Raw genomic sequence first — 12,444 nt, 5'->3', positions numbered from 1 at the left:
AGGGTGCTCAGCTTGGCAGGGTACTGGATAGGCTGTTGCTTCTTCTGTAGCAGTTGGGTCCTCCCTGCCTTGATGTTGTTTTCAGTTGTGGTTCATAAGTGGATCCTGTGGCTCTTGTCCATCTTGTCTTGTTCATAGCGGTGCCGCCTCGGACATTTGACAGCCACGGGGGTTGAGTGGATCGTACACCAGAGAACCCTTTTCCTATCGTATTTTCCTTGGGCCTTTGTTGACTGTGTATGGTTTTTTGTTTGTTTTGTTTTTGAGAGACAGCGAGCTGGCAGAGAGAGAGGGAGAGAGAGAATCCCAAGCAGGCTCCATGCCATCTGTGCAGACCCTGACACGGGGCTCAAACTCACGAACTGTGAGATCATGACCTGAGCTGAAATCAAGAGCCAGATGCTCAACCAACTGAGCCACCCAGGTGCCTTGATTGTGTATGTTTTGTGATCTTTGGCATGTTAGCAAAAGTATCTGCTCCAGGTGCACAATCCGCCGATTCTGGTTGATGTGTTACGGACGGGAGGTGCCCCTAATTTTTTTAACTGCCTTATTAAAGTATTTACATGCCATAAAATCAGTTATTTTAAGCATACGATCCAGTGATTTTTAGTATATTTACAGAGTGTACAATCATCTCCACAAATTAATTTTAGAATATTTCCATCATCCCCAAAAGATCCTTGTGCCCATTTGCAGTCATCACCATCCCCCAATCCCCCAGCACCAGGCAGACACTAATCTACTTCCTGTTTCTCTTGATTTGCCTTTTGTGTACATTTATAAGATTCTACTCGTATGAAGTGTCCAGATAAGGTACTTTTTAATTGGTGTTTTAATGGATGGTTGCTTTCAAATTAACAGAAAATTTCTTCAGAATATGCTTTTTCTGCTGTACTAGTTACCTGTGATTTATTGGTGTGTGTGGGAGTTCCTTGAGGTGTTTGTTTTGCCCAGTACTACACCCTTTTTTATCCATAGATTGATGTTTTGTCGAACATTTGGTTTCACGCCCATTAGACGTAAGACATATTTTGGGGAAAAACAAGATCTTGCCCTCTGCTTTTGAAAGCTGTCCCCTAGTTAGTGAAGTAAACCTAACAAACATGAAAACAATTAGAGGAGAGTAAATGACAGCTTATAACTTATTTGAGATGTTAATTGAACACCCTGCAGATTGGAATGCCCTTCTGCCAGAAGACAGACGGGTGGAGGCCAAGGAGTAGGAGAGGTGGTTTGGACTCATGATCCCAGAAAGATGATAGGTGGTACTGGGCAGACATTGGATCACATTGTCAGCTCACTCCCTTTTCAACTTGCTTTCCATCCTCCTGACTCCTCCAGGAGAAAGGCTCATTTTGGTGCAGGAGACCTCCAGCACTTGCTTATCTCTCTCTCTTTTTTTTTTTTAAATGTTTGTTTTTATTTTTGAGAGAGACAGAGACAGAATGCGAGTGGGTTAGGCGCAGAGAGAAAGGGAGACACAGAATCCAATGTGGACTCCAGGCTCTGAGCTGTCAGCACAGAGCCTGACACGGGGCTCGAACTCATGAGCTGTGAGATCGTGACCTGAGCTGAAGTCGGACGCTCAACCGACTGAGCCACCCAGGCGCCCCTCTGTCTTTTTAAGAGAAAGCAGATATCTAGGTCTTTTGGAGGTATATGTAGCTGGCTGGAATTCTGTGACATTTTTGTTTGTTTCCTTTGTACTAGAGTGGGGTCAGATTTGGGGGCACCTTGAAACCCATGCCCCTCTTGGAATGCTCAGATGGGAGCCATTATAAGTGTTGGAACGGAGGAGTGCCCTCAGCTGCCTTTGGAGTTGGGACAAGGGTTAGCAGCTTCCTTCTGAGGCTTGTGTGGAAATTTCAGTGTGAAGTGGCTGACTTGGGCAAACAGTGGATAAGGAAGGTTAAGACAGGTCCAGGTCCTTCCTGACCTCACCTTGCCGGCTCTGGTCTTTCAGTGCTAAGTTCCCCCTTGATGCCTGGTGTGATGGGCACATACCCGGAAGGATCCTGAAGTGTGATATGTTCTTTTGCCTTTGAAAGCTATATTTCTTTTTTTTTTTTTTTTTTAATCTTTTTTTAATGTTTATTTTTGAGAGAGAAAGAAGAGAGCAAGCAGGGGAGGGGCAGAGAGAGAGGGAGACACAGAATCCTTAGCAGGCTCCAGGCTCTGAGCTGTTAGCACAGAGCCTGATGTGGGACTTGAACTCACGAATCTCAAGATCATGACCTGAGCGAAAGTCAGACGCCCAACCGACTGAGCCACCCAGGTGTCCCTGAAACCCATATTTCTACATTGGATGTCGTGTGTCTTAATTTTTTTTATTTTTTTTTTTAATTTTTTTTTTAGTGTTTGTTTATTTTGAGACAGAGAGAGTGAGCAAGCGGAGCGGGGGCAGAGAGAGAAGGAGACACAGAATCTGCAGCAGGCTCCAGGCTCTGAGGTGTCAGCACAGAGCCCGATGCGGGGCTTGAACTCACAGAGCCGTGAGATCACGACCTGAGCCGAGGTCGGACGCCCAACCGATTGAGCCACCCAGGCGCCCCTCGTGTGTCTTTAATAAGTTGAGGCAGGGACAAAATCAATGTGCAACTGAAGTATAGTTAAGTTGGGTGGGTTGGTGTCTTTGTTATTAGGTGATGGGTTTCTTTCCTGTGCAAGGAAGGAATCACTAAGCCTAATGGCAACACTTTAGAAACCACTCACGACTCACGGAGAATCTGTGCTGGATCCTGGGCTCTGGGAAACAGCGGGCCTCCTCTTACAGGTCTGTGCATGTTCTCCGTTGGCAGGATTGCCCTATGAATCCAACTGGTCTCTCTGCTTTGTGTTTTAGAATTCTGTCGAGTTTCGAAGATAGTGGGAAGATGCCGGGCCTCCTTCCCTAGGTGGTGGTACAATGTCACCGATGGATCCTGCCAGCAGTTTGTGTATGGCGGCTGTGAAGGGAATAACAATAATTACTTGACCAAGGAGGAGTGTCTTAAGAAATGTGCTGGTGTCACAGGTAAGACAGTGGTCCTTGGGGAAAGGGCGTAACTTAGAGACCATTTATTAACTTGGGTTGTGGATGCCTTTTGCATTTTGCTAGTTCTTCACAGCTAAACCTGGGGGATGTTTTTAAAAAGCAGAAGAAAGGCCCAGTTTGAAGGTCACCCACATAGTGGTTTCACAGCAGTACTCTCCCTCCTCTTCCCAGAAGGAGAGTAGGCCACAGGCTCGAGCTGGGGGAGGGGGACATGACCACATGACCACCTCTTCTCCCCGACTTCCCTTCTCCCACTGCTGAGTGTAAGTCCCCCACCAGGCCTGGCATAGGAGAGTCCTCCAGGGCCACTCAGACAGGTTGCCCTCCTTGCTCCCTGGGCATTTGGGTTATTTTTACCTCTGGGGCAAATGCCTTGAGGAGCTTACCCAGCCAGCCAAGTTGTGAGTCAGATTAAAAGCAGAACAGACTTTCTGGAATCTGTCCTTCTCCCAGCCCTTACCTGGGAGGGACTCAGTGGAGTCAAGAGAATGTTGACTTTGAGAGCCTCATAGTTTAAATAAGAACCTAAAGCCCCACAGCAGAGGGTACTGGCTCCGAACTGAGCCGTGAGGGCCTCCTTGAGGGCTGTGGCAGTGAGACATTGGTCCTCTGGGGTTTGATCCCTTCCAAGTGCTCTAGAGACCTGAGGATTTGGTTAGCCGATAAAATGTCATCGGCGATCTCCCTAACGTTGTTACGTGACTTTTCTCATCCTTTCTTGATGGCACGGCATCACTGCTCAGGCCCTGGATCAGGATTCTGTGAGGACGCACCGGTGCCCTCAGTACTCCCACGTGCCGCCAGCCTGTGCGCCTTGGGCCAGAGGCAGGTCCTGCATCCTTGTTGGGTTTCATGTCTCCTCACTCACTGGCTATAATCTCTCTTGGCTTTGAGAGCCATTCAGAAGTCAGATACGCTTATTAAAGTTGTGTATAAAGAGGGGGAAACAACAGTGGCCTTGGCTGTGGCCTGAGGTTCAAAACATCGTGCTTGAGCACACAAGTCCACAGTGACCGAGTGCCTCCAGGAACCGTTTACTGATCTTTGTGTGCCGCTGCCCAGCAGACACTCAACAAGTATTTGGATGGCTGAGGGCTGGGTATTGCTTTTGGATCATACAGGCTAGTCCCTCACCTTTTGGGAGCAACTGGCAACCTTACCAGATGGTGACTGAGGAGAATACCATTTATTATATTTTTTTGTGGTCAGCTGTGACCGGTATGGGAACAGGAATTAAAGGGAAATATTTTTGCTGCCTTTTCTGTCAAGAGTTGACTGTCGCAATTGTACCTGCCTGTTCTAGTTTCTCTTTACTTTTTCAGGAAAACAGTTGGAAGTTTTAAGAACACAGGCAGTGAACAGTGGGCACTCAGGATGTTGCCATGAGGGGTCATGGGTGGTTGTGTTTGCTGGAGAAGGCAGACAGCTGTCTCCCTAGAGGTGGGCCGGAGTCTGAGGGCCCAGAAAGCTCATTTGTTGGCACCTGAGTGTGGCTCCACTGCATGTGTTGTTGAAGCACTCTCTCGTGAGTCTTTCATTGAGTCTCGTGAGGAGAGCTGGAGCAGCCAGGGCAACTAGTCACGGGGTCTTTTGCCAGCATATTCTCTCCCAGGCGGCTAACCTCTATGGGAAGCCGAATGAGAATGTCAGCTTATTAATTTATAATGAGAACCAGAACTACCCTGGGGACCAGACACTTGGGTCTCTGTGCCTGCTGCACCTGTAGTCCATGTAGGCGAGCCTCTCAGGCAGATTCCCAGGAGGTTGCTTGATGTGGACAGAGGCAGAACAAGGGGAGCTGGTTTGTGATGTGAATGTTCAATGGCATCAGGTTAGGCCGGCCCCGCGCCTCCGCACAAGGTCTGCAGGGACCAGCGGGGAGGCAGAGGAGCCAGGTTCTGTCCCTCCTGGACCCTGCCCACACTTCCTTGTACTTCCTTAGCGGGCTAGCCTCTCCACCCCTCCCCCCATAACTTGGTGTGTATGTGTGAGATAAAACATACGTACCATAACATTTACCGTTACAACCATTTTTAAAATTTTTTTTTAAAGTTTATTTATTTTTGAGAGAGAGAGAGAGTGAGCATACAAGGCAGGGAGGGGCACAGAGAGAGGGAGACACAGAATCTGAAGCAGGCTCCAGGCTCTGTGCTGACAGCTCACAGCCTGATGTGGGGATCAAATCCATAAACCATGAGATCATGACCTGAGCCGATGTTGGATGCTTAACCAACTGAGCCACCCAGGGACCCCCCGTTATAACCATTTTTTAAATGTACAGTGGCATTAAATACATTTCACACTGTCTCACTTTTTTTTTTTTAACTTTTTTTTTTAATATTCATTTTTGAAAGGCGGGGGCGAGGGGGCAGAGAGAACAGGAGACACATCAAAGCAGGCTGTAGGCTCTGAGCTGTTAGCACAGAGCCTGACATGGGGCTCGAACCCACAGACCGCGAGATCACGACCTGAGCCGAAGTCGGATACCCAACCAACTGAGCCACTCTGGTGCCCCTATGTACTCACTTTTTTAATTCATTAGGTGAGTTAATGCAGTTAAACAGATTATTTGGTCTCGGAGGCCATTCTGTCTTTTTAGAAGTCACTTCATACATCTTTGCTCTGATTCCCAGGGAGTTGATCTTAAAGTTTCACCCACAAGGGCAGTCTTGGTTCCTTATTTCTAAAGTTCTAGCAGGCTTGTGGTCCAGCATGTACATCAAAGGGACCACATAAAGGAGAAACGGGAGTCACTGTGAGAGGTGCATGGGACCATGGCTGCTCAGGGACTCTCTTTGTTTTGTTTCACCAGGCAGTCTTGAGGTGCACTTTCTCACCATGTTGTTTGTTCCCTTGTAGAGAACACCATCGACGATCTGGCCACCAGCAGGAATGGAGCAGATTCCTCTGTCCCAAGTGGTAGGTTCTTAAAACAACCGAGGATATGATGAGGACTCTCTGGACCATGAGGACATGTGTAATTTGGGAGCAGTACAAGGGCTTCCGCCTCCTGGTCTGTTTATCCAGAATTGGCAAACAGGGCTTCTGCCTGGGCTGCCAGCTTTTGGCTCCTTTCTGGCATCCTTATGCTGGAAGTTCACATTGCCCAACGGGCAAGAGGGCCACGGGGTTCTACATTGCTTCTGGGTTGGCCTCTGCTTCTTCCTACAGGACAAGGGACTGTGGATGTTGCTGTTGCCTACAGCTCAGGCCCCTTCCTTCTCTCTGAGCTGGACTCTGCCTGCTGTGCTGCCTTTACTGCCCCACCCCACCTCTCCTTCCCTGATCTGTCTCCTTTGTTCTCTGTCCTCCTTGCTGTCTCCCTCCTGTGCTGAGTCCTCTGTCTTCTGCCATCCCCGCCTCCATTCCCACTGCAGTCCTTGATCCTGAGCTTTGTGTTAGCTTGCTTTGTAGCGCTGACAGCAGCTGCCCCATTCCTCCTTTATGCTTAAAGGACTCTGCATGTATCGGGAGCCTGGGGTGAGTGGTCCAGATGCACTGGCAAGTCCAACCCAGCTTTCTTGAAGGCCAGTTCCCAGGCAATGGGCTCTGCTGGGCAAGACTTGCTGTGGAGGGAGGGAATCTGTGCCCCCCGCCTGCCCCATTTGAGGACAGCTCCCGGGGCCAGTAGCTATGCACTGATTGCAGCCTTGGCTTTGGCCCTCTGGTTCTGACATCGGTGCTCACGTGTGAGTGAGCATTTATTAGTTCAGTGGTTGGCTGGCTTGTTAGAGTCCCTCTCCAGTTTTGCTAAGCCAGGAATCCTGTGACTGTCCCAGCCATTGCTTTGTCTGGGTTCACTGTTTATTTACAGGAAGGTCTCCAAGGTCATCCAGAATCTCAGGCACTGGCTTGATAACTCTGGTTTCCATCCTATTTCAGAAGAAAATATCCCAGGAGAAGGAGGGGCCTCCCTATGTCAGAGAATGAATGAACAAGACCATCTTCCTCATCGCCCCACAAATTGTGGCTGGGATTAGTTTCCATAGTAACCCTGAGGCATAAGGCAGGCCTCTCCATCCAGCATTCATTCCGGTGTGTGTTGTAGAGCCTGTTAGGAGTGGGAGGTGACAGACCTGACCGTGGAGGGGGCTCCATTCCTGCTGGGTGCCAGCGTGTCGTGCTCCCTCAGTGGGCCCTGTAGACTCAGCCCCAGCCAGGCTATGTGTCCTATGTCCAGCCCAGCCTCCCTGATCTGGATGTTTGTGTTTTAGTTCCCAGAAGGCAGGATTCTGATGACCTCGCCAGTGACATTTTCAACTACGAAGGTATAACTTTTAAAAAATATTTATGGGGAAAAAACATGTTTTCTTACTTCGTTGGGAATTGAGACACACTTGAGTATTTCCACTACAGAAGTTGTAGAGCAGAGCTTCCTGACCTTTTCCAGGTGGTAGAACCCACAAGGATGCCCCAGGCCTGCAGGAAGTGGATGTGCCACAGCATGTAGGCGGGAGCTTGACTTTAGAGAGGTGATATGGCGTGAGGCTCTGCCTCTCACCACCTGCATGGCTGTGGGCAGATCACTGTAGCTCTGCCTCTGAGTCCCCTACGACAGATCTCTTTGAGACCAAGAACAGTGCCCGACTTAGAGTGATCTCTATAGCAACAGAGTCCGGCTGTAAAGAGAAAGATATCTGAAAACATGGAGGAGTGTCAGTTGGGCCAGGCTGGCCACGTCTGTAATTTATAAGTTCCTTTAGCAGAGAGTTGTTTCTCTGTTGGCAGCAGTGTGACTGCTCTGGAGCATTCCAGCTTTGTTTCACGTCTGGGCCCTGCTAATCTGTACTCCTTGGATTGTGTCGCTCTCAGAATACTGCACTGCCAAAGCAGTCACTGGGCCTTGCCGTGCGTCCTTCCCACGCTGGTACTTTGATGTGGAGAAGAACTCTTGTGACAACTTCATCTACGGAGGGTGCCGGGGCAATAAAAACAGCTATCTGTCCAAGGAGGAGTGCATGCACCACTGCTTTGGTGAGCCCGGCTGATTCCTAAAGCCAAGAAACGGTGGGTGGATGAGGCCACTGGTCCATTTCCCCATCCCTAAAAGGAAGGCCTTGGAAATGCTGTCCGTTGGACTCTGCCATTCTCTGGCGCACTTGTGGGGAACAGGTGGGCTTTGGGCCTGGCTGTTGCACAGACATGTCCTAAGCCCCCACCAGGGTGGCAAGGCCCTCAAAAGAGCTGGAAGAAACCCCTCAGAAAGAGCCTCCTGGGCGCACCTAGTTGCTGGCAGCTCTGGTGGGGAGGGCTGTGAGCTGACCTGAGGGTTGTGTATTCTCTTCTAGGCAAGCAGTTGTATCCTGTCCTACCCCATGGCACTAAAGGTAAGAAGCCTCGGGCCCTCCTCCACCTGCTTTCCCTGACCAAGCTCAGCTGTATTTTTGCAGGCTCTTGTTGTCCTCACATGTAATCCTTCACTGTAAACACCTTTTTTGGTTGAGAGTCATGTTTCTGCACAAGAATGGTCAGGCAGCTTGGAACATATGGTGGATGTTTGTCCCACTATGCAGTGTAATAAATGGGGGCTGAAGGGAGGCGGTCTCCGCCCAAGCAGCCCCAGGGTGACTGGAGGACAAGTCCTACTATTATTTTAAGACTTGTGGGGTCTGCTGCACATGGGCCTGAGACTGGCTCCAGGTTTGGAGGGAACTTTGCCGCTGTGGGGTGTACTGAGCTGGTCACTGGTGACAGGAAGCCGCAGAACCCTTGCTGTGTGTGGGCAGAGCGAGGTAGGGCCAATGCTATTGTCCCCAAGCAGTCTGGTCTGACAAGACACCTGGCCTCCTCTCACTTTTGTTTCTGATTGTGAGCTTGAGTCACGGATGGTGGTGTCTGCGCAAAGGACCTGCTACACTGGTTTGACCTCTTTCCACCTATTTCCCTGTTAAGGAGCCCTGACCTGGCCTGCATGTCTGCTCTGTTTTAGAGGAGGAGCGAAGCTAGAATCTGGTTTGCCAGGCGCGGGGGGTGCAGAAAACAGCCCGGGTTTGGAAGGTTGGGGGTAGAGAAAGAATTGCCCCTGTCAGTTCTGTAGCCAGAAGGGGAGAGGGAGCCAGGGAGCTGTCACAGAAGGCCACATTCTTTAGGTGGGGCCCCACCTGAAAAAAAGCATCTTCGATGACCAGTGAGACTGCAGTGGAGCAACCACTGTTAAATTTACCTGGGCAATTAGCACGAGGGTCCCCTCCCGGCCCCGCTCCGAATACGCCCTTGCCTCCACCCTTACTTCATTCCATAGGCAACCAACCACCCCAGCCACCTGCAGGGCCACATCTTTCTCCAGCTGGTCAGTGTGCCGTGTGAACACAAAACCTTGGGGTTTTATGTTCACACACTTGCCAGAGGTGTGTGCTTTTTACATCATGGTACACAGTTTTTGGCTTGGGACTCCTGTATGGGTTGCCCTGAGAGGTGGTAGGAAAATACAGAGTTGAAGTGGGGTTTCCTTGTTCAGAGAGAACACAAATACCCACTCTGTGTGCACATAGCACGACGCTTCCTTTTTTCAGTAACCTGCTTCTCCAGACACTAGAGATTCCTTGAGGACTCCCCTGGCGGGCAGTGCCAGTTGTCCACACCCTCCCAGGTGGGAGTCACAGGGGGTCTGGCAGAAGGGCTGCCAGTCCTTACCCTTCGTGAGCTGTGTGCTGCCCTGCTCTGGCTGTGGTCCTTCTCATCCTGCCGGTTCTGAGGCCTTTTTCTCCTCTCCAGTGGTGGTCCTGGTGGGGCTGTTTGTGATGGTCCTGATTGTCCTGCTGGGGGCCTCCGTGGTCTGCCTGATCCGGGTGGCACGGAGGAACCAGGAGCGCACCCTCCGCACCGTCTGGAGCTCTGGGGACGACAAGGAGCAGCTGGTGAAGAACACCTACGTCCTGTGAATGCCCTGCCAGCAAGAAGCCGCCCTTCCTCGGGTCTCCCTGTTGATGAAGAGAACCTGGGAAGGGAGGGGAGACAAGTGCAGAATGTGTGTGTGCTTTTTAAAGTAGAGTGATTGGTTTGTATTTGTGCGATCATTAGGGCTTCGGGTCTCTTTATTTCTCCAGAAGGTAAGAGGGCTGCTTCCTGGTCTCCCGGCTGGGTCTGCTTCGAAAACCCTCTCAGAGGTGGGTTCTGTCTCATGTTGCAAGTGGTCTGGCCCCAAACCAGAGTCGGCTGCTCTTCAGTTTAGTTCTTTGCCCCAGGTATTAGTTTTCTTTGCTTACCTTGAATCCTGTAGTGTCTTTTCTCATCACAGAAGTAATGTTTTAATAGCTTTCTTTGTTTTTTGATTTGTGTGTGTGTGTGTGTGTGTTTTTTAAGTAAGCAGTAACAAATTTTTTTTTATTAGGCTTCTGAAAGGAAGAGAATAAAATGTACAAGCTTAATAAAAAGGGCCTTCCCTTAAATTTCAGCAAGTGTTTTTTTTCTTTATGGGACTGCTGATTTAAACTCTACCAAAATTAACACAGAATACTATGTAAGATGTCCCATTCTAGAAATGAACTCCTTAAAAAAAAAATCTCATCTTTCAGATCTTTCTGAATGAAATGCATCTTACATTGCAACTGTATGGCTATAAAATTTGACCAAACAGGGGCACCTGGGTGGCCCAGTCAGCTAAGCGTCTGACTTTGGCTCAGGTCATGATCTTATGGTTTGTGGGTTTGAGCCCTGCCTCAGGCTCTGTACTGACAGCTCAGAGCCTGGAGCCTGCTTGGGATTCTGTGTCTCCCTCTCTCTCTGCTCCTCCCCTGCTCACACTCACTTTCTCTCAAAAATAAAATAAACATTTTTAAAAAATTTAAAAATTTGATCAAACACTTAGCCTTACCACCTGTGGTAATCTCTGATATTTCCTTATTCTGTTTCACTTTTTAAGGAGTGCCTGAGTGGCTCAGTTGGTTGAGCATCTGACTCCTGATCTCAGCTCAGGTCTTGATCTCAGGGTTGTGAGCCCAAGCCCTGCATTGGGCTCCATCCTGGGGGTGAAGCCTACTTAAAAAAATAAAATAAAATTCTAGCCATACCCTACTGAATTGATTTGTTTTTAATAATTATTTTTTTAAGTGTATTTATCTGTTTTGAGAGAGAGAGAGAGAGAGAGAACACGTGAGAGGGAGAGAAAGAATCCCAAGCAGGCTCTGCACTGTCAGAACAGAGCCCGATGTGGGGCTTGAACCCACAAACCGTGAGATCATGACCTGAGTCAAAGTCAAGAGCCAGATGCTTAACCGACTGAGCACCCCAGTGCCCCAATTTTTATTTTTTTATTTTTTAAATAATGAGCCACTGTGAACTGTAATCCACACCTTGAGGGTACAGGAGGGTGGGAGTGAGGATGCATCCTATCCAGGGGAAGACAGACCTTCCTGAGATTGGAGTGGTTTTGACTCCAGTCACTTTGGCATCCATGGTTTTCATCTTTTCCTGTAGCTCTGCAACCTTCCTCAGGTGTCCCACGTGTCCCTGCAATGAAATGAAGACAGGGTACTGCCTGGCTGAATTTGGCTTCCAGACTTGGCCCCAGTTGTGCCTACCTGTGAGTGTTCCCTTCCTGTCTCTAGACTCTGGAAGCCCTTCCTTCCTCCCCATCTTCCAAACATATAGTCCTGAGCATGGAGTAGCACCAGGACGACCCATGGGGTCAGGCAGGCAGGCGGTCTGGGGCTTCTCCCTGTGGAGGTGACTCAAGGAGGTAAGGTGGGCCTCAGTCTGGGACTGGATAGAGGTGACAGTTTTGGAAGTTGCTTTGGTCCCCTTCCCTTCACTCTTCCTAAAAATCCCCTCAGGCTAAAAAGTTCACATTCTGTGCATTAGGGTAAAGACTTGTATCCCGTTGGGCTTAGAAATGCATTTAGAGGTAAGTTGGGCAAAAGCCTGCCTCATTTGTGGAAGACCTTGCTTGTTGGTTCTGGCCTCTCCCTGCCAAGCATTCTAGGCAGCTTGGCAGTCTAGCCTCGGAGATGATGGTGAGCAGCTGAAACCTGCCTGCCATGTCCCAGATAAATTGGGACCCAGCTCTGGGAGAGCCTGTGGTCCAGGCAAAGAGGACCTTGAAACTGGGAAGAGACTCTCCGCCCACCGTTCCAGGTGTGCAGCAGCGAGCAGGCCGCTCAACTCCTCTGAACCTCCGGCTTCCTCACCTGTGCTGTGTGGGTGGGTGTGAGGGCCACATGAAATCACGGGTATTAGGTTGCCCAAAGTAAGTGCTCAGCAGGGGCGCCTCCTTCAGGGGGCTGGTGTCCACCTCTGCCTCCTCAGTAGCCAGCAGCTCTCCCCTGCACCCCCCTGCCACCCCATGAGCCACCCTCAAACCCACTCATGGCTTCCGGTGTGGGACCTTGAGTCCAATGATGCCTCTGGCTGAGCAGGGGACCTTTCCACCTACATAAGCAAGAGTTGTCTCTCCTTCATAATGAGTCACG

The 12,444-nt window shown here is 49.8% G+C and overlaps 1 protein-coding gene across 1 annotated transcript in view; it reads left to right on the top strand.

The window, feature by feature from the left end:
• SPINT2 (serine peptidase inhibitor, Kunitz type 2) overlaps positions 1–10,430 on the top strand; it is a 28,121-nt gene extending 17,691 nt beyond the window's left edge. Inside the window, exons 2-7 of the mRNA XM_042919621.1 lie at positions 2,846–3,016; positions 5,897–5,956; positions 7,252–7,305; positions 7,850–8,011; positions 8,326–8,364; positions 9,752–10,430. Of these exons, the coding sequence (XP_042775555.1) occupies positions 2,846–3,016; positions 5,897–5,956; positions 7,252–7,305; positions 7,850–8,011; positions 8,326–8,364; positions 9,752–9,918 (653 nt within the window). The 3' untranslated portion in view covers positions 9,919–10,430. The remainder of the gene's footprint in view (positions 1–2,845; positions 3,017–5,896; positions 5,957–7,251; positions 7,306–7,849; positions 8,012–8,325; positions 8,365–9,751) is intronic.
• Positions 10,431–12,444: the final 2,014 nt, after the last annotated feature.

Source organism: Panthera leo, chromosome E2 (assembly GCF_018350215.1).
Source record: "Panthera leo isolate Ple1 chromosome E2, P.leo_Ple1_pat1.1, whole genome shotgun sequence".
NCBI classification, from domain to species: Eukaryota; Metazoa; Chordata; class Mammalia; order Carnivora; family Felidae; genus Panthera; species Panthera leo.
This window is presented reverse-complemented; position numbering and strand designations above follow the sequence as displayed.